This window comes from Dryobates pubescens, chromosome 1 (genome assembly GCF_014839835.1).
Source record: "Dryobates pubescens isolate bDryPub1 chromosome 1, bDryPub1.pri, whole genome shotgun sequence".
Taxonomy (NCBI): domain Eukaryota; kingdom Metazoa; phylum Chordata; class Aves; order Piciformes; family Picidae; genus Dryobates; species Dryobates pubescens.
In genome coordinates, this window is record NC_071612.1 from 51766667 (window position 1) to 51793756 (window position 27090).

The window sequence follows — 27090 nt, forward strand, 5'->3', positions numbered from 1 at the left end:
ATTGCTATGGTTACTTGTTAGGCTAGCCCGGGTGATCTCTCTATCTCATCTTGCGGTTCCTCATCCTCAAACATTCAGTCCAAGGACTTTCCAGATTCTCATGGGAACACAATGATGTTTTCAATGTCAAACTCCTCACCAGAGTTCATCAGAGGGTCCACAGACTCACCACAGTCCCCCATTAACCCCTCTCTTTTTCTTTTTCTTTTTCTTTTTTTTCCTCTTGCTGAGAAAATTCTGTTACCAGAATAACAATTCTTTGCAATTTTAGATGATGTCAAAACAGCAGGATGCTCCTGAATTGAATTATGATGTAAACCTGGTGCCATGGTCACTTGGTTATAATGAAGTCATAGAAACATTAACTTTGTGTCTGGGTCTCAACTGTTGCTTGCAAGGCACTTGGACTGGACTGGCCAGTGTCCCACCTTCAGGAATAAGTGGTGCTTGTTTGAGGGCTGTATGTCCAGGTTTCTCAGCATTTCATATCTCTGTTTCACTGCTTCCAGAAGAGAGCACTGTTTGAATGCAGGCTGCTGTGTTTGTACCTTCTGTCTGTTGTCTCCCCTCATTTTAGGTTCCATTGGGTACAACTTCCTTCTCCCTCCCCTTTTACCTCAGAGGCGCTCTAATTTCTTCAAAGCATTTCTTTGCTGTTCTCAAAAGCATCAGCTTGAATCATGGAATAGCCTTCTGGCTAAGTAACTGAATTTCAAAGTGCTGTTTTTCCAGCTGCTCTGATGCTATGAGACTACTCCCTTTGTTTGCTAACACTCCTTGCAGCAGAACTGAACTTTTGCCTTTCAGAGGCTGACATGATGTATTATTTAATCTTACTGTCTGCATGAGGTAGCTTATCCTGGCCTTGTATTCTTCTCTATAAATGCCTTTATTAGTCAACCTCTTATGGCAGCTTAGCTTAAATCTCCCTGAAGTTTGCAATAAATTCTGAAATATTTTGAGTTGATGGAAAAAGTCCAAGGTGATTATCTCCTGTACTGTATTTCAACCTCAGGAAATCCTGGCCTCATGTTTCCCGAAATAAAGGACATGTATGTGCCATAGGAGGACAGCAGCATTTGCATTTCCACAGTGATTTCCAGAGGAAAATCTTGGGATGTAACAAACATTTTCTTAATGTTAAGATTATTCTTTTTTAAAGGAGGTTCTTTGCTTATCCTATAAGCTAGTTTAAATATGTTTCTTTTTCTCTTCTATTTCTAGCTTTCTGTAAAAACATGAGATAAATTAAAACTCCGCAAGTGTTTCTGATGGAAGTTGAGCACTTGGAATTTTTTGGAAGAAACATACTTTATTTTAATGCAGCATTGTGTACACATGAAATGGTTGATGGAAATAATTACAATACCATAATCTTACAATTTTTAAAGGAGATAAAGCATATATTTCTATACCTGCTTCAAGCCCATTCTGATGTGAAATGAAATTTTTGTGCACTGCAATGTAAAGTAGGGTTTATAGAGGCTATGTAAACCTTTATAGGATGCTTTTGGTTGGCTGAACTGTCCCATACTTGCTTCATTGCTTTGTGGGTAGTTCCTGCCACTACCACTGGTACATATCCAGTGGAAAGACCTGAGGACAAATTAGGCATAGTACATCAGGCATGGTGATATCAAGTCATAGATTCTTTTCCTAGTATCTGAATCTTTGTTTTTCTAGTAGATAACCACATATACTATAGGGCATATACAAATAAATTGTCTTCTCTGTGATGAATGTCAATGTTCATTACTCTAAAAAACTGAAGGTTCTTCCTGAAGGCATTTGAAGTGCACCATATACTGGAGAAGAAATCTCTAATGCCATTGGGCAGTGACTGGCTGGAAAGCAGCCCTGAGGAGAAAGACTTGGGGGTGCTGGTGGACGAGAAGCTCAACATGAGCTCTCAGTGTGCACTTGCAGCCTGGAAAGCCAATCAGATCCTCGGCTGCATCAAGAGAAGTGTGGCCAGCAGGTCAAGGGAGGTGATTATCCCCCTCTACTCAGCTCTGGTGAGACCCCACCTGGAGTAGTGTGTCCACTTCTGGAGCCCCTATTACAAGAGGGATGTGGACGTGCTGGAGCGTGTCCAGAGAAGGTCCAGAGGGCTGGAACACTTCTCCTATGAGGACAGACTGAAGGAGTTGGGGCTGTTCAGTCTGGAGAAGAGAAGGCTCCAAGGTGACCTCATTGTGGCCTTCCAGTATCTCAAGGGGGCCTACAAGAAGGCTGGGGAGGGATTTCTTAGGATATCAGGTAGTGATAGGATTAGGGGGAACGGAATGAAGCTGGAGGTGGGGAGATTCAGGCTGGACGTGAGGAGGAAGTTCTTCCCCATGAGAGTGGTGAAGCCCTGGAATGGGTTGTCCGGGGAGGTGGTTGGGGCGCCGTCCCTGGAGGTGTTTAAGCCCAGGCTGGATGAGGCTCTGGCCAGGCTGATCTAGTGTGGGGTGTCCCTGCCCATGGCAGGGGGGTTGGAACTAGATGATCCTTGTGGACCCTTCCTACCCAGACTGATACTATGATACTATGGCTAGCCTTTGCTGAGTAGCAGGGGCACAAAGTCACCAGGATCCTTAAATGCCTGTTTCGTATATGACAGTGCAGACTTTTGCATTGAACAGGCCTTCTTAAGTGGAGTTTAGCTTGATCTGCCACCAAGTTTTCTCCTTCCAGAATAATTCTGTGAAATTACCTACATCAGGTTTTCTGTAAAGAAAAAATAACATTAGGAATTTGTGCTGGCAAAATGTGGCAGGTTCAGTATCCAGTATCTCCAGGCATAGAATATTGATGCCAAAGTAAAATTTGAATTTCTTTTATTTGATAGAAAAATGCATCTAACATAGAAAATGTGCTCTGAGGGGAATCCATCTTCCCTCTTCAGTGCTCAGAAACGTATAATGTCATTGAAAAAAGTGTACCTTCAGAGTGAATTATTTATGGAGGGAACATCTCTGTTTCTCTGTTACATGAAAGGTTCTTCTCCCCATCTACTCTGCCCTGGTAAGGCTGCATATGGAATATTGTGTCCATTTCTGGGCCACTCAGTTCAAGAAGGACAGAGAATTGGAATAGAATGGAATTGCTTGAAAGAGTCCAGAGCAGAGCCACAAAAATGATTAAGGGAGTGGAACATCTCCCTTATGAGGAGAGACTGAGGGAGCTGGGGCTCTTCTGAGTGGAGAAGAGACTAAGGGGTGACCTCATTAATGTTTATAAATACGTAAAGGGGGAGTGTCAAGAGGATGAAGCCAGGCTCTACTTGGTGGTGCCCAATGACAGGACAAGGGGCAATGGTGGAAGCTGATGCATAGGAAGTTCCATGGAAACAGGAGGAAAAATTTTTTTCACTGTGAGAATGATGGAACAGTGGAACAGGCTGCTCAGGGTTGTGAAGTCTCACTTTCTGGAGATATTCAAGACTCACCTGGATGAGTTCCTGTGTGATCTGGTATAAGTGATCATGCTCTGGCAGGGGGGTTAGACTAGATGATCTTTCAAGGTTCCTTCCAGCCCCTAACATTCTGTGATTCTGTGAGTGTTTATTACACCAGTGGTATCTTACTTCTGTGTTTTGCTGCCATTCACCATCTGTGTCTGTCATCTTTATGTCTGTGATTACTTTATAACCAGTAGCTAGTTGCAGTCAGATCTTGGCATAACAAAGGAATCCCATACCATGAAATTGAATGAGTAAAGCCACTGAACTAAACTATAACTTGAAGTCCTGCACAACAAATTTGTGGAGAGCTTCTTTGTGCATGAAGCCTCCTTTCTATATGAAATAATACAGGTAACACCACATGTAATGAAAAAGAGCTCAACATTAAAACCTGGAAGATGTTATATCCAGGTCTTACCCATATATTTCTTACATAAGTGCTTATACATTTGATATGTGGAGTCTTTGTACTTTCAAGCATCTGGACCTTCCTTTTACTGAAAAAAAAATAGATAGAGGAGTTGAAATAAGAAAATCAAAAAATCACTAGTTTGAACCAGCATGGTGATTTGTATGCCATCTCTTCTCTAAACTTAATTCAGGCTAATTTTCTGTCACTATTAGAAGCGGTAAAGTTTAAGTGGATTATTGAATGGGAATCTGATTCCTTCAGGTAATGATCCTTAATTCACAGCAAATTTGGCACGAGATTTGAAGTAACCCAGTTTGATGCTGTTTTGTAGAATATTGGATGTGCTAAAATATTTTCATATTCTCTAAAATATTAATTTTTTAAATTAATTAATATTTCCAGCCTTTCAGAAACAGAACTCTTTCTTGAGTTTGCAGAATCAGACGGCAACCAGAACAGCCTCTAATTTTTCCTGTTAAGAAAGGTGTGACTCTGTACTTTCATAATAAATTTGAATATCAATATTAATTCTCTCACTGATTAATTTAGCAGACAGATCCAGTTTAAAAATAAAATTATTATGAGATGGACCTTTTCCTTTAACAAGTACTTAGATATTGGCTCTTAAGTTTTTGCACTGGTAGGAAAAAGAGCTGTCATCTAGTTCTAGTGTGGTGGGTTGAAGTTTCCCCCCCAGCATTAACTTTGCCAGACCAACTCAGTTAGAAGCAAATGAAGCTGTATTTACAAGCAAGAACTACACTCTATGATGGAATGCAATGAATATGTACAAAATATACAGTATTTACAATATTATACAGATATTTACTATTAGCAAACAACATGAAAACTCTCCTGGTCAGAGAACAGGGGAGCTGTTCCACTGCCCTTCCCCTCCCCCTGTCCCACAAGAGAAAGAGAAGCAGAGAGAAAGCAGTGGGTTAGCCTTAACTAAGCAATTTTAGCCAAGGCCAGCTGACAAGCAGGTTAATCTCTCCTGAGTGAAGAAAAACAGCAGCGATCAGAAAAAAAAAAGAGAATTGTTTTGGTACAACTCATCTTATTCTAGATATTTATCCAGTGAATTTGTTTAGAATAAACTTTTGTTCTCCTTTTTACACCCAGTAGTGATTTATTTATATTTTTCTACTCAAAATCTGTAACTAATTTTAAAGGCATAGCCTAAACCCACCACATCTAGCTAGGATTTCCGTTTCATAAGAAGATGAACTTGAGAGAAAAGGCATGAAAACTGTGTGGAAAAAGGTTTCCAATCCATATAAGCCACAGGGGGAAGCTGTGAACAGGAAGTCCACTTTTTTTTTTTCTGATGGTACTGCATTGTCAAGGTGCAGAATTTCACCTCTTTGTTTCCTCTGGGACACAACAGCTAATTCAGGCCATCTCTAGTTGCATGCTTGAACACTGTGGCCATTCCTGCTAAAACAGCCTCATCCTGAAACCCTGGTTCAGATCTGGAGCTCACCTGTGAAAGGCAGCTGCTGGTTCCCAAAGATTTCATTTTTGTTTTTTTTAAGTGCCTATTTAGTATTCAGTACAGTAAATGATACAGGCTTTTTCATTAAGGGCAACGAGGCTGGTGAGAGGCCTTGAGCACAAGCCCTACGAGGAGAGGCTGAGGGAGCTGGGATTGTTTAGCCTGGAGAAGAGGAGGCTCAGGGGAGACGTCATTGCTCTCTACAACTACCTGAAGGGGGATTGTAGCCAGGAGGGAGTTGGTTTCTTCTCTCAGGCAACCAGCACCAAAACGAGAGGATACAGTCTCAAGCTGCACCAGGGGAAGTTTAGGCTCGAGGTGAGGAGAAAGTTCTTCACTGGCAGAGTTGTTCATCGTTGGAATGGGCTGCCCAGGGAAGTAGTGGAGTCACCGACCCTGGAGTGGTTCAAGAGGGGATTGGATGTGGCACTTGGTGCCATGGTCTAGTCATGAGGTCTGTGGTGACAGGTTGGACTCGATGATCTTTGAGGTCTCTTCCAACCTTGGTGATACTGTGATATTTCTATAGATAACTCAAGCCACTCCCCATTGACAAATAATCCAAATCAGGAGTTCTTCTAATCCATCATGATCAGACTATTTTTGCCTGGTTGGAAAGACCTGTAAGTTGAAGCATGAGCTGCTCATAACAGGCATATATAACGCACAGCTCAGGAAGCCTGATAAACCCTGGTTTCCTATGTTAGACAGTTTAATATTTCAGCTTGGTAGTTTGTAAGTTATGCAGCCATGACAGAGCAACATCTTGATGGAAGTCTGGGAGCTGTTCCTGGTCAGGAAACTCTTACGGTTTCTGAAATTATCTTTCGAGGGTTTGGGTGGTTGTTCCTTTGTTGTTGTTTTTTTGCCATGAAAGTCTTAAGTCTGCCCTCATATCCTGCTTCCTTTGACATGTTGAATTAATTATTTGGATCTAATGGGGCCTTCTGAATACTGTGAGATGTGATAACAGCATTGTTCCCAAAGTTAAACCTCGGTTCTGAGTTTGTTGCTTTCACAGGGTAACAGTAGAATCTTGTAGTAATAGACTGTCCAGCAGTGGAAATAAGGATTACCCTAATTGCCTAGCACACATTTGTTCCCACCTTATCACTAAGGGCAGCTTTGTTTTCCCTCCGTAAAAAAATGTCTGGCAAAACACCTAGAGTTTGAAATAGCTGCCTTAGCACAGAAATAGATAATATAGTTTCAATTTTTGCTTTCTCTCTCTTTTTTTTAAGCAAAATAAGAGAAAAAAGGCTTAATGGTGTCCTGATTCCACTTACTTTTCTACCATTGGTTACCAGATAGTAGTCTGCATAGTAGGTATTAAAGTAATCACATGCCGCTACAACTGCATGCCTAGCACTGATATTTTATGTGCACCTTTAAAAGCAACTTTTCAAACAGTGTCATGATTATAAACTTCATATTGTCTACTGCAAGGCAATTTTGGAACTTTTATAAATCTGTTGATTTATTCCTGATTTGAAGGGAAGGCCTCAGTAAAAACAAGCCACCTGGAGAATGGCTAATGTGACAAATTAATTTGTCTTCTGGGTTATGTAAGTGCAAAACACCACCTATATTTTTTTTTACCCAGATACTTTACAAACAGGAGAAAATCTTTTGCTTAAAAAAAAAAAAAGTTTAAAGTAGACAGAAATCAAATATGGAAAAAAAAAGTCAAAAAAGAAAGTTTTCAGAAATGTAGAGTTGATCCAAAATTTATAGGAAGGACTCAGTGGAAAATCTCCAAGCTGTTGCTTTTGAATGACACCATAATCTGGGACCATGTTGATCTTGTTCTTGACATTCCAGAATAGCCCCTCTGATGCTAACATACTAAAGGTAAGCATTTGTTTAATGTGCTTTGCCTGTTCAAGTCCTAATCAAAGGGAAAATATGATAAAACTGAACTCAATGTAATTTCTGTGGTAGTTTTTGGTACTAGTGATGTTAAAAGGGAAAGCGTCTTCATTGTATAAATATAGAAGTCTCTGTGGTTAGACTAGAAGAACCATACCAGGTCAAATATCACTGGGGTGCTTTTTTGCAGTAAAGTATATTCTTATCTGCTGGGTCAATAACATGTCTTGGTGAATTTTATGTGCTGGCTGCTCTCTCAGATTTGTTGCCTTTTATTAGATACGTTCTTTAATGGATAATGTGGTAATCTTCAATTCCTTTGCCTTCCCATTTCTGTGTTCCTATAATCTGAACAAAATTTTGTAGGTGGTTTTATATTTTATAACTATTTTTGTCTTTATAGCTTATCAGAGCACAGGAAAAAAAATACACTGAAACATGCTTTTGGCAGTCATTACATTGTGATGAAAGAGAAAGTTAAGTAAAATGCATATTAAAAAAGAGTAGAAACCATGGCAAAGACTGGATAGATAATGCTTTATGAAACCATGCAAGGAGCTTTAAGTTTGTCATCTAATGCAAACATATAATTTGATAAGAAAGGCTTTTCTTTCAGATTGTTTGACTGAATAAAAATGAACTATGGAAACATAAGGTGTAAGAGTGTAAAGACAAGGAGTATTGAGTCACTTCCTAAAAGGTTCAGTTTCTTTCTCCCTTGAAGTCATGTGAAATTGATTTTGTTTGTAAACTGTGCCAAATCTGTCTTTTCACATGATTTTGAATTTCTTTAGCTAAAATTAGAGGCATGCTTTATAAGCAAGAAGAAGTTAGTGAACACAAACATGAGAAATACTTATATGACCGGGGGATGACCTCTCAGTGCCAGAGAGGGATGTGGCCTGTGCATGTTCTTGCCTGTTTGTAATTTTACGTGTCCGCATACACACACAATATTAGAGAAGAGCTTGTATAACATCAAAAATATTTTGCAACCACATTATTCTGTACTATTCCTCTGTTGTTTGTTGAATTACTCTCTTTGAACTAAGAGTTTGTCGCATGCATCTAGGACCAGGCACCACATCTTCTTCCTATTTAATCTGAACCATTATTTCCCAGATGCCCTTTCCTCTTCATTAGACATGTTTTTGGATTTTTTGTTGTTGGGGGGTTTTGTTTGGTGTTTTTTGTTTTGTTTTGTTTTTCTTTCTCCTCCCTCAACAAGCCCCAAATACCTGAAACCTCAAAGTGAAAACATTGCTGAATGGCTTCTCAGGAGATGTCTTTTGGCTGTGCCATACTCTTCTCTGTGGGCTGCCTAGTTAGCTGTTTCATGGAGGCTATAGCCATGAAGAATTACAGTATGTATGAGAAAAGTAATTTCAACAATCTCTGAATATTTAACAAATAAAGGTAAAAAATTCATGAAACCAGCATTTAAAAAAAGTGACAGTCTTTATTATGCTTCATTATATTTTGCCAGCCTTCCATATCTGCATAAAATTGAAATAAAATGCAATAAATTTGGAGGGCACAGTTTTCCTCTCACTTTCACCGAGTTAATATTTGCCTGAACTACAGAAGTAGAGCAAAATATTTCAGTTTCTAGTGTATTCTTCCACTTACTAAAAAGTATAAATAACTACACAGGAATCATGGTGAATGCACTCATACTGATGCGAGATACCACTGATACCAGTAACAAAAGCCCTTTGGATTCTTATCCAATGGCAAATTCTTTCACTAATAACATGTACATTTTTCACTAATAAGATGTTTCCTCCTGCTCTGACAGGAAAGATTTGTCTGATCTACTGCTAGTAACATAAATGATAAAGTTAGTTTCATGTGAGATGCAAGGGACCAAAAAAGAGGGATTTGTTGTGGCTTTTTGTATTCCTGAGATGAAACAATAATTGAACAGATCTGCCTTGTTATCCTGCTAGTCATTACACTTTAATGTGTTTGGAATATTGGAGTCATAGTGGATATAATTGTGGGAAATGGCTATTATTTGTCCTTCTGTGAAAAACATGCCTTGTTACTTTGAAATAGCCTTTCTGCTTGCACAAAGCTCTATTGCCATACATAGAGCTCATTATGAAATACCTAGTTCTCAGCCACAAGTTCACTTTCTGCACTTACAGGTGCTGTTCAAAGACAGACTTCTGATTTCATTGTCCTTTACTGTAGACTGTCTGGACAACAGGTACCCCTCCTTCCTTTTTCTTGACACAGAAATGTCGTACTACTTTTGGGTAGGAAAACTCAGTGGAAGCTCTGAGGAAAGCTGAGAAGATAACCAAGCTTTTATGTCTATTCCCTGTAAGAGGAAAAAATATATCTGTTTTTATGACACCAGGATGTATGCCCTGAGCAGAGCTCAAAGCCATTACAGGATTTTGTTGTGTGTCTTACAGTTATACAGCCGTGTTATGGATTGCAGTGTTTGGGTCAGTGTCTATATGGGATTTTTTGTCTGTAACTCCCTCATCTAAAAGCAAAGTACCTCTTGCAGGCTTTCTGGATCCACTCCCATCTGCTACTGAGAAAAAGGATTTGTCTGGTACAGTCATCTCAATCATTATTCTTGGGTCACCAAGCTGTTATATGATTCACTTTTTCCTCTTATGCACTAAGCTTGATTTTATTAGCTTCTACACCACATTAACTTCATCTGCTTACACAGTCTTGCTAGAACTCATTACCTTTTGACATCTTTCTTAAATGTTTGAGATTATATAGGGGGTATTTTCTAAATGTTATCTTTATTTCAAATAAATGTGAGTGTGAAGTTAGACCTGCTCCAAGCGTCCAGATCTGCATTTCTGCCATAACTGGCTATAAATAAATCATTAATGTGCAATACCAATTTTCAATAAAATCTTACACACCACTGAAAAATTCTGAAGCCCGATGTTGCAGTGTTTGGAGGTGTCATGTTCATTAAGAATCTCAATTGCTCTCTACCCACTTAACCTTTATTTTCTTCTGCTTCATAGTAATCTGATTTATACATTGTTATCTCAAGAGCAAGTACAATCAAGATTTACTGATGTGATTATCACATAGCATTCATACCTTAAATGCACAAACTTGAGAGAGTATTAGCTGCTAGTATCGGGCTGGAGGTTAAGTGCAGCAAAAGATCAGATCTTAGTAGGCTGCTTTTTCATTAGGGTTTCTCACAGTTTAGGTTTTTAAGCAAAAAATGCACCTGCAGGTGTTCTATAAAAAAAAATCTTCCTGGCTTCTAAAATGATAGAATTTTGTTATTAAAAATTACTTAGACCAAAAGGATGATGCTAAAATAGTATTAGGACTAAAAGAAGCTACCTGAGTGTTTGTTTCTGAGGATATTGACCTAAATCAAGTCATTTATGTTCTGACGTAAATGTAGTCCTCTGTTAGTCATCACAAATCAATCTTTTATATTTTTTATTTTCCACAAAGGAGCAATGTAACATCATAATTAGCTTTTGCAGTTTGTCTGTATGTTTCTTACTATAATTTATTTTGAAAGGACACTTCATAAATCCTTCTCTGACCTCAATGGCCAGTAATCATAGAAGCTGAGATCAATAAATATAAGGGTTCATCTAAGCAAGGGAAGCTAAATATACATGCCAATGTAAAACTCATTACAGATGTAGGTTCATGGGGAGATTTTATACCTCTTCTTCTGTTGGCAAGAGTCAATGCACTTCAGCATCATCTCTCTGAATCACAGGTCTGCATCCCACAGGTTTTTTCACACAATGTCAAATTGTGACAAAAGAACAGTGCAATAAAATAATGTTCCAGTTAAGAATAAAAAAGAAGTGTCTAATATGTGTAGCATCGGTGGAGTAACAAATCCATTACAATCCTCAGAAAGGCTCCTGGAAACCAAGGCAGGAAGATTAGGGAGCTTGCTGCTAGTTATTCCACAGAAGCTACATTTCCCAAGGACTCAGAATGTCCTTGTAAAGGGAATTGAAATCTTTTCCATTCAGAAATAGGTCTCCTCTGCAGACAGAAAAAGGCATACAGTTTTGCTTGGTGAAGATAAGCTTTGTGAGTGTGCTTCCCTTGCACATGGCAGTGCAGTCCAGGGCCCGAAGTAGTGCAGACCTGAAATCTGTGATAACTTGCTTTCCTCTCAAAACATGGTCTTACAGTGAGGAGAAGCCCTGGCCTGACTTTACTTCCTTAGCCCTCTTCAGATTTGCTTTCTTCTTGGGGCATTTCTGGGAAAATGACATCACCCGTCATTTCCAGCCAGGAAACAGTCCTGTGCTAGCTCATGTCTATGCTTGCATGATTTTGGTCATCCACTTGGCAGAAGGAAGCCACAGGGAAGTTTTGAACTTGGCCTGTATAAGTTGCTGGAAAAGAATTATCTACAACTCTTCATCTACTTTTCGTTTGTTTGTTTTCAGTAAAAAGGGAGAGCTTACTTTTGTTACTTCATCTTATTTGTCTATCATTTCTGCCTACCTCTTTGACTTTAGGGAGTGGGATCTGGATATTAAATGACTTATTTCTGAGTTTTATTTTTTCTCTTCATGGAATGAAGATGAGGAAAAGCAGAGCCCGAATGTGTAGGCATTTTGAACCAGTTTAGCTTTGAAATTTCCCATATTTGTTGCATGCAAAAGAAATGAGATAGATGCACTCAGTCCTTTTGAAGTGCTCTGGTGGCTGGCAAGTACTTTCATAGTTGATGTGAAAAAACTGTTTCTAGAGTTTGCTGAAGAAAGAAAGCTTGTTAAGTGAACTTGATGAGGAAACATCATAAATACAGGTCTAAATTATGTATCAACATTCTCTTCATCAGAATGTTTATTATGATGATGAATTGATGGATTAAAAAAAGAAAAATCTTTGCTTTATGTGCCAACCAAAACTTGAGGGATACAGTAAGTGCCTTTGAAATGAAAATTCACTTAGTCACACACAGTTATAAAAGGAAAAGCCTCTGCTCTTACTGAGCACAGTGGAAAAGATGAATTAAATCTGTTATATCCCACAGCCAGTATTACAGTGGATACAGGGAGAGTCGCTCGTGACACCTCTGTACTTTCAGTGCCCTTCACAAAGAACCCCAGGGTATGTTTTGGACCAAGTTTTTTCCTAGCACTAAGAGCAAAAACTGGGAAGTGGAAAAAAATTTACCTGTATTATGTTCTGCTACGGACTAATGTTGGTGGTCCAGGACAGTTTGCTAACAGTATTCAGGGATGCATTAAGAAGAGTGTGTCCAGCAAGTCAAGAGAGGTTGTCCTTCTCCTCTACTCTGCCCTGGTGAGGTATCAGCTGAAGCAATGTGTCCAGTTTTGGGCTCCCCAGTTCAAGATGGACAGGGAACTACTGGAGGGCCATAAGGATAATTAGGAAGCTGGAGTATCTCTCTTACAAGGAGTGGCTGAGGTTGCTTCCAACCCCTACCATTCTATGATTCTATGTTTGTTAACTTAGGAACCTCAGCTTCAGTGCTGAGCTAATGATACTGAATTCTCTAAGTGCAAAGTCATATTCTGTTTTCCTATAGCATGAAAAATGCAATTGGTTGTAAAACTTCCCTGCTTAACCCAGCTGTATATGTAGATGGTTCTTTGTTACTTTTAAATCTGGTTTGAACTTCATAGAGGGCTTTTTAATACATTTACACAAAATTAGGGCTTTGTGCATATCACATTTCAGTGTTTATTGTGAATTTAAATACTTTGATTAAATAAGTAAACTTGTTTTGCTTTACAAATAATTTGTCGTGATTGAAAGAATCATCATCATTTCTCTTGGATAGCACCCTCAGTTTGTGCACAGTAACATAAATCTCGTAGGAAAAATCTGTTCTACTCTCTGGTAAAGCAAGTGGGCTTTACCCAAAATACTGAACTCAGTGTTACACTGTGAAATACTTCAATGTTAGCACAGGGTGTTGGACAGAGATGTGTCAGCAGAGATTGTAGGTGGGGACTGCAGGAGCCAAGCAGAAGTTTTGCCTCCTTCTTGTGGGTGGCTGTGCCAAGTTCTGTAGCTGCAGGGGTGAGAGTGGGCTGTTGGAAACCTGAAGAAAGCATCGTGTCACACAGAACCTGATGGAAATAACTATCTTAAGCATGAGGTAATCCATCTGGAGAATTTAATTGCCCATGCACAGACATACAAGATCCTATTTTGAAGCCCAGCTGACAAACTTTGTACTGGATAGACTGGAGATTGCATGTTGATTTGTATGTGTCAAGGCCAGAAGAAACAGTTGCTCTTTGTGAGCTTCCACTCCAGGTTTAAACTACCGTAGAGATTTTCTTGTTAATTTTAGCTTTATACAGTAGTGTTCAAATAATTATAAAAATTTCCATAAAGAGCTTGAGACCTCTCTTTAATCACTGCTGTTTAAAAATGTATTTATTTTAAAGCAGGATATTGCCTAAAGATTCTTGAATTTCTTTTCCTCTTGTATTCTTCTCAATGTACTTCCTCGCAGTTAATAAGAAGGTTGGATTTTTCAAAGGCATTCAGGGCTGACTTGTTTCTGCTTTCATCTAAGCCACCTGTGAAACTTCCAATAGCTTCTCATTCAGCAAAGTTAGACTAACACTACATTTTAGCAAATATCACTCTAAAATTATATAAGGCCTATACAATGATTTAGAAGCTAATGCTGCAATTCAGCTCTATCTTTCAATGCTGTTTTCACACAAGTTGTGCAGATCAACTTTTCTGTTGAAATGCTGTTGTGTTTGCAGATACATCATCACAGGGAATTGGAAACCTAAATTTTCTAATTCTTTCACTTGCCTATCTCACCATCTAATTTATTTTCTTCTTTACCGCTCTTACTTTTTTCATATTCAAAGGACAAACTAATTTTATGATTCTTGATTTTCCATATAGTAAATCTCCAGAGAATTTCTTCTCTTTAAACTGTTAGCAAAAATATGAAGCATAAGAAAATCTTCACTCACATCTAATGAATTCATTCCCTGCCAGCAGGCGTTCTGAGGTTTCCCATGCCTTTTATCTACAATAAAATTTTACTGGTTGCCATGTTAAAAATTACAAACAATTGCACAAAATCAAAACCACAAAGTGTGTTATTTCAGGAATGGTGCTATCTTTTCTGTAAGAAATACAGGAAAATAGGACTCTGTAGTTTTTAAGGATATTTAAGGGAGATTTGCAGAACTATTCATTAAGTACTTAAACTTTCCTCTCATGATGGCTTTTTCTTCCGCACAGCTTGCATTTTCATGAGTGGAGTAGGTTAACTGCTTGACATTAGACCATGACTAGTGGGATGACATTACCTTCACTCGCATACACGATCAGTAGACACTAACATTTTGTCCCTATATTTTAGAAAATTGCATGTTTACTGTACAAATACATCCCAACTTGAAAATGGTGGTGGTTAGTCATCTTTGATTGGATGACCTGTTTAATATTAATGATGTAGATACTGTTCCTAGGAAACTACAGAAGACCTTAGCTGACAGGAACTGCAGAAGCATATGGTGGCATATAATGTTTGCCAGGCACCAGAAAGGCACAGCAGTTTAAAATACTTTTTCCTCAATCATTTATCAGGTTGTAGTGCATCACACAGTCAATCCAAGAGGGATGTAAAAGTCTTCTAAAAGCCATAATGATGTGATGGCTTAGGCATCACCAGAGATACTAAGACATTTGCAAACTTGATTGCTGCATTTAATTTCATGTGGCTTCCTCTGAAAGATGTTAGTATCCACTCATTCATTTGTTATCACAAATGTCTCTATCTGAGCTGAAATTATGTGTAAGCATTTAGAAATGTCATCCTCACATTGTTTCACAAGACACACTTTTGTTATTGTGAGATATTATTGTATGTCAAAATATATTGTCAGAAAAAATAATAAAAATCGTTAAACAAGAAGTTTAAATATTGAACTAATGAAAATGTTAGTTTGTATTTATCATATCTTAGAATGTGGGAACACTCTGCATGAAATCAGTGAGAAAGCCTCTTTTCCCTTAAAGCTACTTCCAGTTCCACAGTGGAATAGATGTGTTTCTGCTGATTTGAAGAAACTATTTAAAAGTTCTTCATCAAATGGACATGTACAGTCTTTTAATAATAATAAAAATATTCTATGAAGCAATTATACTTACAGAATCCTGTAAAGAGTGATTAAGGTCTGCATTAAATGGCTCATGAAGGATTAATGGAAGAGCAGCTTTTTTTCTAGCTATGCGGCATGCTTGCAACAAGTGACCAAAGGCTGTTTTTTCCACAGGGAGGGCTGCTTTCTAGAGAAGCCTGAAGCTTGTAGAAAAGGTGTGGCAATATGTATTCAATGAACAGACCAGGGAACCCCAAAAGTATTAAGAATTAAGAAACAGATGGCTTTCATCCTTAGTGTTTGAAATATCTGTATCAGCCCATGCAGTGGAGGAAAAGGAGATGATTCCTTCAGGAGCCATAGTGGGCCTAGGATGCTCACTGCATCACAGGGTTATTCACCAAAACTATAATAGCTGGGCTTGCTTGACTCAGCTAACAGGGTGATGGATGTTTTACTCTTGGCCTCAGCTAGTAGTCTGCCCTTCAGCTTGGACTTCACTGTCCTAGTCAAAAAGTTAATTAGAAAAAGATGTAGGTAAAGGTGACTCCAAAAAATAAAAAAGGGAAAAAAAAAATAAGGAAAAGAAAGAAAGAAAAATAAAAGGTTTCCAGAAGATACACCATGAATTGCAGTTTTTATTCTAACAAGGTGAAATGCAAATGCAAATTAAAGGCTTCATTAACTGCAAAAGTCATATCAGCAGATAGTAGCCTGCGGAAGCTCCCTCAGCATTTGGGCACTGTGATGGTAACTAAGGGCTTCAGCAGCATTGTCCTTTTTCCAGAATGAGCCTGTTGATTTTACCTATGATGGTCATGTACGACCAATGAATGAACTGCTAATTCTTCCACAGCTAGCTTGTAGCATTGATTTGTTTCCACTGAAATTAACAGTAAAAATCAAGTTTGTTTTCCTTGGAGCAGCTGCAAAGTTTAGGTATGAGAAAGATTCATTTTTCTCAGTGTTCTCTTAGATATAAATCAGACTGTTGAAATGATGGCGATTTTTCCTAAAATTGTCATACACAGTCTGAAATTCGTTATCTTCAAATATTGAGCAGAAACCAAGTATTTCTTTGGTTGTTGTGCCCGGAAGTATAGAAATGGGCAGGACTGGCTTGTGGCGGAGGACAGTTCCCACATGTGAGTACTGTGCATCCTTATTCTCCATGGCCAGATGATTGATAGGCAGTGATTTATTTTTTTTCCTTCAGGGGAAAAAAAAAAAAAAGTGTAAGGAAATGTCCAGGGGAGCTAAAATATGAGCACAAAGTTAAGTTTTGAAGCTGTTACACAGCTCTCTGTTTCCCTTTCCTGTTGTTTTTCATTCACTTCTAGATCAGCTTTTTGACCTCTTGATTTTCTAACAAAACTTGGAGTCCTGCCTCACAGCCAACAGGATTCTTTACTGTTTTCACACTTTGTGTTATAAATAATGCTATTTTTCTTTATCAGGCTAAAAATGGTCATTGTTCCCTTTTACTGAAAATCGTTGTCTCATTTCATAGTGTAGGGAAGTGCTGCTTTCCAGACTGATTCTTCCACACCCAAATGGTTGGTGTATTTGACTGTCTGTTATTATTCTTTCTAAAGAAGAGGTCGCTGATCTCTTCATCACTTTTCATATCATATGGCTACTTATTCCTCAACTCTTTGTAGCTTTCAGCGCTCGTTTGAGATGGTTCATTACCACTGATGATGCACTATAGATGAGGCTGTACTCCATTTTCACAAACCGCTTTTAAACACTATCAACAATTCTTTGGGGAGAGGGCCAAGCAATGCCCCATGGGAAACATGTTTCTATTTCTTCATTTGAACCAGGCCTGTAAAATTCAAGTAGGGGAGAAAGGTAGGTGATTAAGGCACTGGGCTGGGAATTGGGATAAATTATTTCTCCGTTAGGTTTCCTTAGTGATGTCCTAAGAAAAATCCGCAAATGCAAAAGGCAACTGCATTCATTTTTACCGCAGCAACAGATTTGCCTGTTACATTGTGAAGCACTTTTCTCATAAGTAACATGTCAGTATACATATGTATGACTATTCTGAGTATATGTGATGTGCAGTACTGACTATTTCATTAAGTAGTGTCCATCTGTTTCAATGGAATTGGGCTGATTGCCTGGTCTGATTATCCCTGATGATAAGACCTCTTGCATTCCCTGGTATTAACAGATACAAAGAAACAGTAAATAGAAGCTCAATGTCAAAATAGGAAATGGAGGGTTTTAGTCATAGTTATGCCATTGTATCTATCTGATAAAATGAAACTATTTCACTGAAACTAGAAAACTTTTTAACCTATTTGATAAGAAATACCAGGGATAAATTCATATGTACGAAAACATCTTAGATGGAAGGGAAGAAGTCACAGTATTAATAGCACTGTGCCTGATAGGATTTTAGGAGTGAATTAAGGTTAACAATGACAGACCGAAGCACTGTAAGCTGTGGGCTGTGTACTTGATTAGCAATTATTTAGGCCTCATTTGTGTAATACTCTTCCTGGCTTTAATTTGTCCCTGTGATAGTACTAAAAGAAACTGCAAAGTGTATTCGAAGAATAAGAGTATATAATGAATAGAATGTCTGACTGAAGCGGTTACATTAGACTATCTGTATTTAAAAGGAAAAGACTAAGGAAAAGCAGTCTTCTCAGGGAAGTGGTGGAGTTACAATCCCTGGAGGTATTTAAAAGACACATAGATGTGGTGCTGAAGGACATGGTTTAGTGGTGAAGGACACTTGGAAATGCTGAGTTAACGGTTGGACTTGATGATCGTAGAAATCTTTTCCAACATAAATTATTCTATGATTCAAACCAGAAAATAGCATGTTCTTCATTTTAGTTCCAGGCCAATCCTTTAAATATTTTTCAAGTGTTTAAATGTATACTAAAGCCTGTCTGGAAATAGGGTCCAATATGTAGTCTTTTAAAGGATAAATCCTTCATAGCTCTGTAAGACTTATCTCAGGTGGGTTTTATGTCCACAGTCATGAGAATGAGACTAATGAGCAATTTGGAATATTGGACATCTTATTAATATATATACCTATATACACAATATATATGTATTCTGTATATTCGTATACATATATAATATAAATATTATACATTGAATAATGTATGCTACTATAAAGCATATATTTAATACCAAAGTGTTTATTGAAATGTTAAAGGAAATTATTAATTTTATGACTTAGGTTATTGCACTTGCTTCATAAAGTCTGAGCGAAATATCTGAAGCGTTTGCTGAATAAGATTTTTCAGATCACTAGGATCAACAGGTGTTCACTGTCAAAGCTTTGGTAAAGAATTGCAGTTCAATGCATGCATAGCACAATAAGCTTAATCTTGGAGAGAACATTAAAAATAAAAAGCTCTGTTAGTGTCAGTTTATATATTTAAAAACTACCTAATCAGGGCGCTCTGTAGTATTTAGGTATCAATTGCCTTAGCTCTCAAGAGTAACAGTGTTAATGGCAGTGCTTAGCATCTATTTTGGCATAGTGTAGTCATCTGATACTCTTTCTCTGCCTTCGGCTAACAGGTGGACATAAATTACTATTTATTTATCCACAGTTTAGAGAAAAACTAAATCCATTTTTCTGATGGATGCTTGTAGCTCCCTTGGGATACTGTGACCCAGTTGTTCTAAGACACACTTTTCTTTTTTCTTGCAGGAGAACCAGAATTTAAGTATGTTGGGAATATGCATGGGAATGAAGCTGTTGGACGGGAGTTGCTCATCTTCTTGGCTCAGTACTTGTGTAATGAATACCAGAAAGGAAATGAAACAATTATCAACTTGATCCATAGCACACGTATCCATATCATGCCATCTTTGAACCCAGATGGCTTTGAGAAGGCAGCATCCCAGGTTTGTAAGGCTACTTATGTAAGAATAGTTATCAATGTCTATATCAACCTTAGAATCGTAATGACACTTGGACTTACAGTTTTACAGATACAGGAGCCCTTGGTGGTGACTGTTGAATAGAAGGACATAACTGAAGTATTTCCTAGTAGTACAGTAGGCTTGTCCTGTTTAACAAAGAGTGTTTTATGCTTGGGTTTTCAACAATTAGCTGTCTCTCTTGTGAGTTTACTGTATTTAAAGATAGAATGTTTCATGCATATTCTTTCATCTAAGTTTGCTGGCCAAACTGCCTCCTAGGTAAGTAACTTTGGGTAATACATGATGTTTCAAGCTGATGTTTCTTTAAGAATATTCTCATGTAAATGTCCTTACATGATTTATTCACATTTATCAGAGCACCAAAACATACACATTTTGTGAGTCATCTTTTTAATAGGAATACATTTCAAGCACAAAGCTAAGCTTTTAGTCAAGAAAATTTATCATGGATTTTAGGATTATGACTCAGTTGAGAAACATGTAATGTGTTCATTTGAAATTAGAGTGTGAGGCCAAATAGTCCTCTATTACATACAGGTTCTGGTGTGTATTATGGTCTTGCTTTATGTGGTGCATTTGTTTTTTTACATTAACATGGAAATGTCGAATCCTTTAAAGTGACTATTTGTTTATGATTAAATAAGCCAAACCTTTTAAAGATCTTCATTAAACTCTCTAGTGGAGTCTTTAAAATGAAACCAAACCCAGAGATGTCTTTTAAACCATAACCGGCCGTATATCTCCCTCTCGTGGCAATGAGGCAGAAGCTGTCCTCAGATTGGTGCAGTATTTGACTATGAAATCTCTGCAGAGATTCTGTAATAATATTATTTGAAACTTTGGCTCCTTAGTCAAAGTACACTCGCTTTTACATGTTTGCTTTACAAGTTACACATGGTTTCTAGCACTTTTTTTTTTTTTTAGTGCCACTGTTACTCTAATTTAGAAATATCTTGATCCTGTACACAGTGCGTGATAGTAGGTTTGATATGCACCAAGATTAAAAGCAGTAATCAAACTAAATGCAGTTTAAAGAGTACTGTAAGCTTACAGATACAATCTAGGGAAAACTAGCTGAGGGCACTTCCTTAATGCAATCCAAACATGTTTTGGAGAATCATCTTGAAGATTTTGCAAAAATTTCCCTTGCATCTTTATTTCAGTGAGTGAAGACGACAGACCCCTCCCCCTCCCCCCCCCAAATATTAAAAAATCTCAGATAAATAAAGATTAAGGTTCTTCTCTACCCTGAAGCTGTTTAGAGGAACTTTGAAATGAGCACAGAGGCTCCTTGTGGCTGGCTGATAAATCTATAGCTGCTCTGAGGCTCGCTAAAATGAAATCTGTAATTCATGACCATGGTCTTGGGGGAAGACTCAGCGGCACTGAAAAATCTGATGCTGTTGGCAATTTTCCCCATCCTTAGTTCTGATCTGCCACTATGAGAATGATCCATTTCTCTAAGGTGCTGAGTCAAACAGAAGTTGTTCCTCCAGAGCATGAGGAAGAAATAAGGATTACTCAGCTTTCTGGTTCCTCAGAATTTTTCACTCCCACATGATCAATTGTTATTCTTGTGAATAACCCATGCTTTGAGTTTATGTTGTGAAATATACCCATATAAAACTTGATGTGTAATCTCCTGAATCTACTCATCTCCCTTCTCTTTCTGTTCTCTTTGTTCATTCAGCCTGGTGAACTTAAAGACTGGTTTGTTGGTCGAAGTAATGCTCAAGGGATAGATTTAAACCGAAATTTCCCTGATCTTGATAGAATAGTCTATGTTAATGAGAAAGAAGGTGGCCCAAACAACCATCTGCTGAAAAACATGAAAAAAGCTGTTGACCAGAATCCTAAGGTATGTAAGGACTGAATATTAATCAGGTCACTTATATGTCAATCTCTTCCCTTTTGCACAGACAGACATGTAGAAACCTCTAAGAGCTGTGTGTATGTCTTTGAGTCACATTCTTCTACATACTGGCTCATTTTTTTTACATTTAACTGATGCTTCCTGATTTTTTTCTCAAAATGGCTTGTTGTAGTAAAGCCTTTTGAGCTCTGTTGCTTAATCCTTAGACAATTCTTCATTCAAAACTTGTTTTATTTTTAAGGTCAGAGATACATAGACTTTTCCCTCGGTTTGAAGCTACTCTTGCAGATATTCTGCATTTTTACCATTGCCAGAAATTCACTTGTGTATTGTGCTCCATTAAATTGTTGGCTAGATAGCTATTCTCACATATATAGCATATACATTTTTGTTAAGATTAAGCCTTAAATATACAGGCATACATCTACAGGGAGTTTTAGTTTCTTGTACTTGCCCTCACAGAAGGTTCTAAAATAGTGTTGTGACTGCAGTCCTATAGGGTTGTCACCAAAATAGCCATACTCTGTCATCACATTCAAATTATTAAATGAAGTAATTTTACTTTCCATACAGAGAATAGACTGCATCCTACCAACACTTATTTTGAATTAGCTTTTTATTTTCCACAGGTTTAAATTTTGTAGGTTTATTTTTTTAGCTGTAATGGGAAGAGGTAAAAGATTTCTTTCTTTGTGATCTCACTCTGAACTAATTTACACCAGTTTTAGACATATATTAATCTACTTAATATAATTTAAAATCTGATGTAAAGGACTCGTGCAAATTTCTCTGAAGCAAACATATAATTGCTGTTCACTTTAATGTCTTGCATAGCATTATAAGATATTAAATTAACTCCACAATATATAACTGAATAAGTTTCTATATTCGATTATCAGTTTGTAATTGTTGACAATGCTATTTGGTTGTAGCTTGCTCCTGAAACAAAAAGTGTCATTCACTGGATTATGGATATACCTTTTGTGCTGTCTGCCAATCTTCATGGAGGAGATCTTGTTGCAAACTATCCTTATGATGAGACTCGGAGTGGTATGTAATAGAAGTTAACATGAAACAGTAGGAGATAGAAATCATGTTCTGTACTTATCTCACTGATACCTAAGGTTCATTTTGTAACCATCATTGCATTTTCTGGCATATTAATCACATGTTTAAAGCTAGTCACTGTATGTTCATGTTTTCTAGTTTTGAAGATGATAGATTTTTTTCTGTAAATGATCGGTGTTTTCTGTAGAGTTACATCACAAAAATTATGTAATACTTGAGGGAATTGTAAATCCCTCAGATATTTTAATCAAGGCATCTTAGCTCTTAAATTAGCTCAAGTTGTTTGTACTGAAGTGTGAGATATGTGTCTGTGCTGCATTTATGATCTAAGCTTTCTCTGCTTGCCACTTAATAATGGGATGGAGCAACTTGGTAGGACACTTACCTGTGTACAGAGAAATTCCAGATACAGTCCTGCCATGCAGTGCTGATAATCTTAGGTTGTGAGCCCAGTTGGTGTGAGTGCCCTTTTCATAATCCTTTTTTCCTGGACATTGTTACTTCCTAGGCAGTGCTCACGAATACAGCTCCTGCCCTGATGATGCCATTTTTCAAAGCCTGGCTCGCAGTTATTCCTCTTTTAATCCTGCTATGTCTGATCCAAACAGACCACCATGCCGTAAAAATGATGATGACAGCAGCTTTGTGGATGGAACAACTAATGGTGGTGCATGGTATAGTGTCCCAGGAGGTAAGCCCCACTGCATGGGTGTTCAGTGTCACTGGTGGTTGTTTTAAGCTTGACTTTTCACTGGTTTAATTATAGACTGCAGTACCACAAGGTTATTCACAACTTTCGGTGTGTTTACAGCTAAATCAGGGAAACATCACTCACCATAGCACATCTACACAGTCCCATAAAACTCACCATGATGCCTATTCAAATATTCTTCTTTTATTGTTTTTTTATACAGTGTTTCTCTGCTAATGGCTTGCAGATTTACTAGTTCTACAGTGGGTGAGGGATTGCTATGCTATCATGAGAGCTTAAGAGTTTTTCTTCATTAAAAAAACAGTAAAAAATCCCATAGCAAACCCAGACAAGAGAGAGCAAGGTACTGACCGTTGCTTTAACCACAGCCTTTAAAGAAGTGAAGACGCCTGATTTTGCAGTGTCATTGACAATAGGAGTTTGGCTTTTGATTTCCTTGGGAACATGTATCCATACTCTGTGGCTTGATTAGTGCCCAATTCCTTCCTAGGTAGTATTCCCTTAGGCTTTGGTGAAGCCTTGTGAGTGAAAAGGAACAGCAGAGCTACCCTGACCACTTCAACACTAATTTTCCAGGAGAAATCTGGAAGAGTAGCCTGAAATTGCTTTTTATTAAGAATTCCAAGATGTCAGTTTCTTTGTAAACAGAGTCAAAAAGGCGGGCTATATAAATCTCTGAGTCTTCTGTGTCTGCTAGACAGACAAAACTTAGGAGTGAAAACTGAGCTGGGGATTTCTGAGCCAGAAACTCAGCTTGTGCTGGAGTGGTTTGCCTGTGCATTGGCTTTGTCAGTTTTTACCAGGTAACATTGGACACATGTAACGGTTTTGTTGTTTGCTTTCCTCTTATTATTCAATTGCAGCATCTGAAGGAACTTTTAAGTTTTCACCTGTAGTGGCTAGAAATCTCTCGTAACATTAGGACAGCCTAGATCACAGAATTACAGAATCCATCTGATTTGAATAGACCTCAAAGTCCAACTGTCAACCCAGCACTGAAGGGTCAACCCTAAACTATGTCCCCAAGTGCCAGGTCCACATGCTGCTTGAACACCTCCAGGGAAGGTGGCTCTACCACTGCCCAGGGAAGACCATTCCAATATTTGATAACCCTTTCAGTGAAGAAATATTTCCTAATATCCAGTCTAAACCTCCCCAGGCTCAGCTTGAAACCAATTCCTCTAGTCTTGTGGCTTGACACCAGGAAGAGACTGGCCTCCTCCTCCTCTCTCCAACCTCCCTTTAGGTAGCTGTAGAGAGTGATGAGGTCTCCCCTTCTCCAGACTGAACAACCCTGGGTCCCACAGGCAATCCTTGTAGGTCATGTGTTCCAGGCCCTTCACAAGCCTCACTACCCTTCTCTGGACACTCTCTAGCACCTCAATGCCCTTGTAGTGAGGAGGGCCAGAACCAAATACAATACTTGAGGTGTGCCCTCACCAGTGCCAAGTACAGGGGGATGATCACCTCTGGGATCCTTCTGGCCACAGTGTTTCTGAGCCAAGCCAGGATGTCAATGGCTTTTTTTTTGCCAGATGGGCACACTGCTGACTCATATTCAGTTGACTCTCAACCAACACCCCTAGGTCCCTCTCCAAGTGGCTGCTTTCCATCCACATGTTCCCAAGTCTGTAGCTTACCATAGGGTTGTTGTGACCCAGTTGGAGGACCTGGCACTTGGCCTTGCTGAATTTCATACAATCAGATGGTACCATAGCTATTCCTATTACAGTAAAGGAAGTACTAGAAGAGGAAGACCATTGAGGTCATGTGAAGACATTAGAAGCAGAATGACTGGTAGTACTCACACAGCCAGCAACCATCTGATTAAACTTAGAGTTGTTATTCCCATTCCTCAGAGGAGCACAATGTTTCTTCTGCTGCAGTACCACAGCTACCAGGGACTGGCTGTATAATAAAATGTTGGCGATTCTGAATATAACTGAAAAACAAAAATTTCCCTTTGTGTGAAGCTTTCCACAGACTTCAAACTGGAACCATTAAAAAGCCCTTGACAAAACAGAATTTGCATAACTTGAAAAGTACTGAATGTAAATAAAATATTTAGAGGTTTAATAGTTATTTTTTTGGCTCAATTCAGTCCACAAATTATCTTAATGAAATATTAAGTAATGACTATGACTATAAAAACATGGACATATTTAACTTTGGCTTCTTTTTCCATAGGAAAGTGCTATAAAACCCAATCTTTCCATTGTTTTGATGAAATGCTTTGATTCTGACTAAACTGCATATTTTTCCATGGAAAACCTTGTTGGAAAGTTTGAATTATTTCCTCCTTTTGGATCTTATTTTAAGTTAGACTGCAAATTCCCCAAGTGAGGGATTTTTTCTCATGTATGTGTACAGAAGTTAGTAGACAGGAATCCTAGTTCTCACAAGTATCTCTGATATTAATGGGGTACAGCTAATAAAACAGAGAGGGGCAATAATATACTTTGGGCCCTACAGCGTGAATCTGTTTGTTGTTTTTCTTTTTCCCAAGTGTAGACATCAGCTGGCAAGCTATGACTTTTGAACAAAACCTCCATGGTAATGCTTGCCACAGGCTGAAGAGAAAAAAAAAAAGAAAAGAAAAATTCAGTTAAAACAGTTTCTTTATTTCCATGTCTAGTGCTAAGGAAAATAACTAAGCATTACTTAGTTCACGTGAAAGTTTTCTTGAAAGTTTTTGTCCAAAAAGCTCTCTCTGGAAACTTAAACGTGGCATGTAAGTTACCTGTTTTATCAATGACATTTTGCTATCCATATGATAACACGCTTAAAGCCAGCAGTGCTATAAGCTCTTGGGAAGCCATTTGTATTGTTTTAGGAAAAGTGTTTGATTGTTCATCCTTAACAGAGTTCAAAATCTATTGATAGAAGTTATCTGAAGTCCTTGTCTGCATGATATCTGCTGCAGTTCAGAGGTAAGGTGGTAAGGCTCTGCTGTGGGCTGTTCTGAGTTGTACAAAGGGATGCGAGAGTAGCGCAGTGTCCTACGGGCATCTGCAAGTTAGGCTCGCATCCCTGTCTGATCTCCCTGTGTTGAATGGACACAAAATAGAAGAGGACTTGCCACAAGTGTATAGAGAAAGAAGGAGAAATGGAGCAACATAACTGGGAATAGAAACGAAAACCAGCTGAGAATAAGTACTGGAGCTGTGTTTGGCATAGAAAGGAGTGCACAGCTTTAGCAATGCAGTGGCAAACAAAGGTAATAGGGAGGACGGTTGAGCTAAGTGAGAGAAGCTGTGCTCTCCTAGATGGTGCCTTGAACAGTGTACCTTATCAGACCAAGAGCTCTGACCTAGGAAGGGCTGATTTTTCTTTCTAGTAAATTACTGAAGGTGCTGTTGCCCTGCAAAGCTTCTTATGGTGTCCCTAGCTGTGCTGCATCAACTTCTTTGTCCATGTAATTTGCATGCAGGACATTCTGCCTTCAGTAAAAGACAGCAGTGCATGGTCAGCCAGCAGCGATCGTCATTGGTTCCTTAGTATGCAGGGATAATTTATGGGTGTTTCACTCATGTGAGTATGTGATGCTTTTGCATATGTTTTTTCTGAATACCAGGATTCTTTTTGCAGGAAGGCAGAGTGTCTGGTGGCAGAAAAGTCTGACAGCAGCCCTTGTCTCAAATTGGAAGTAAGGACAAACCCTCTATTGCATTCATGCTCTGGTCTTTCCTCTTGTCAAACCTTAGGATTTCCTCATCAGCTTCCATAAAGAATGAAAATTCTCTATTCAGGTTTTGGGGAAGAGAGAACTGGAACATTTGACACATGCTTCTGTCTCTTAATACACTTCGCTGTGAGGTTTTTCTCACTGTTTCCTACTTAGTAATTACTTTCCTCTGTGGAACAGGGACACAGGAAAAATGGTTCCTCCAACAGCACCTTCATACTAATCTGAGACCATGATGCCTGTTATGCTTGCTTTGCATTAGCTGCCAGGTGTAATTAGTTGGTCCTTGTAGGTTTTTCAGAAAGCAGTAAGCAAAGAAGTCATTCTTCTGTGTTCAGAAAAGGCTGCTCCAGACACCAGACCCTGGGAAAAAAACAAACCTGTACATAAAATCCATGCTATTTTTAATACTGGTCTTCTCCCTGTCAGCTTGTAATTAATGGTTATGAGCAAGAAAGCCAAATTAAATTAGCACAGATGAGTTTAATTTTGGCGTTTCCTTAGCTGC

At 38.4% G+C, this 27090-nt stretch overlaps 1 protein-coding gene across 1 annotated transcript in view; it reads left to right on the plus strand.

The window, feature by feature from the left end:
* Window positions 1–27090, plus strand: part of CPE (carboxypeptidase E) — a 61676-nt gene that overhangs the window by 20997 nt on the left and 13589 nt on the right. The window contains exons 2-5 of the mRNA XM_054165882.1: window positions 19009–19205; window positions 20935–21102; window positions 22050–22167; window positions 22694–22876. Coding sequence (XP_054021857.1) covers window positions 19009–19205; window positions 20935–21102; window positions 22050–22167; window positions 22694–22876 — 666 coding nt within the window. The remainder of the gene's footprint in view (window positions 1–19008; window positions 19206–20934; window positions 21103–22049; window positions 22168–22693; window positions 22877–27090) is intronic.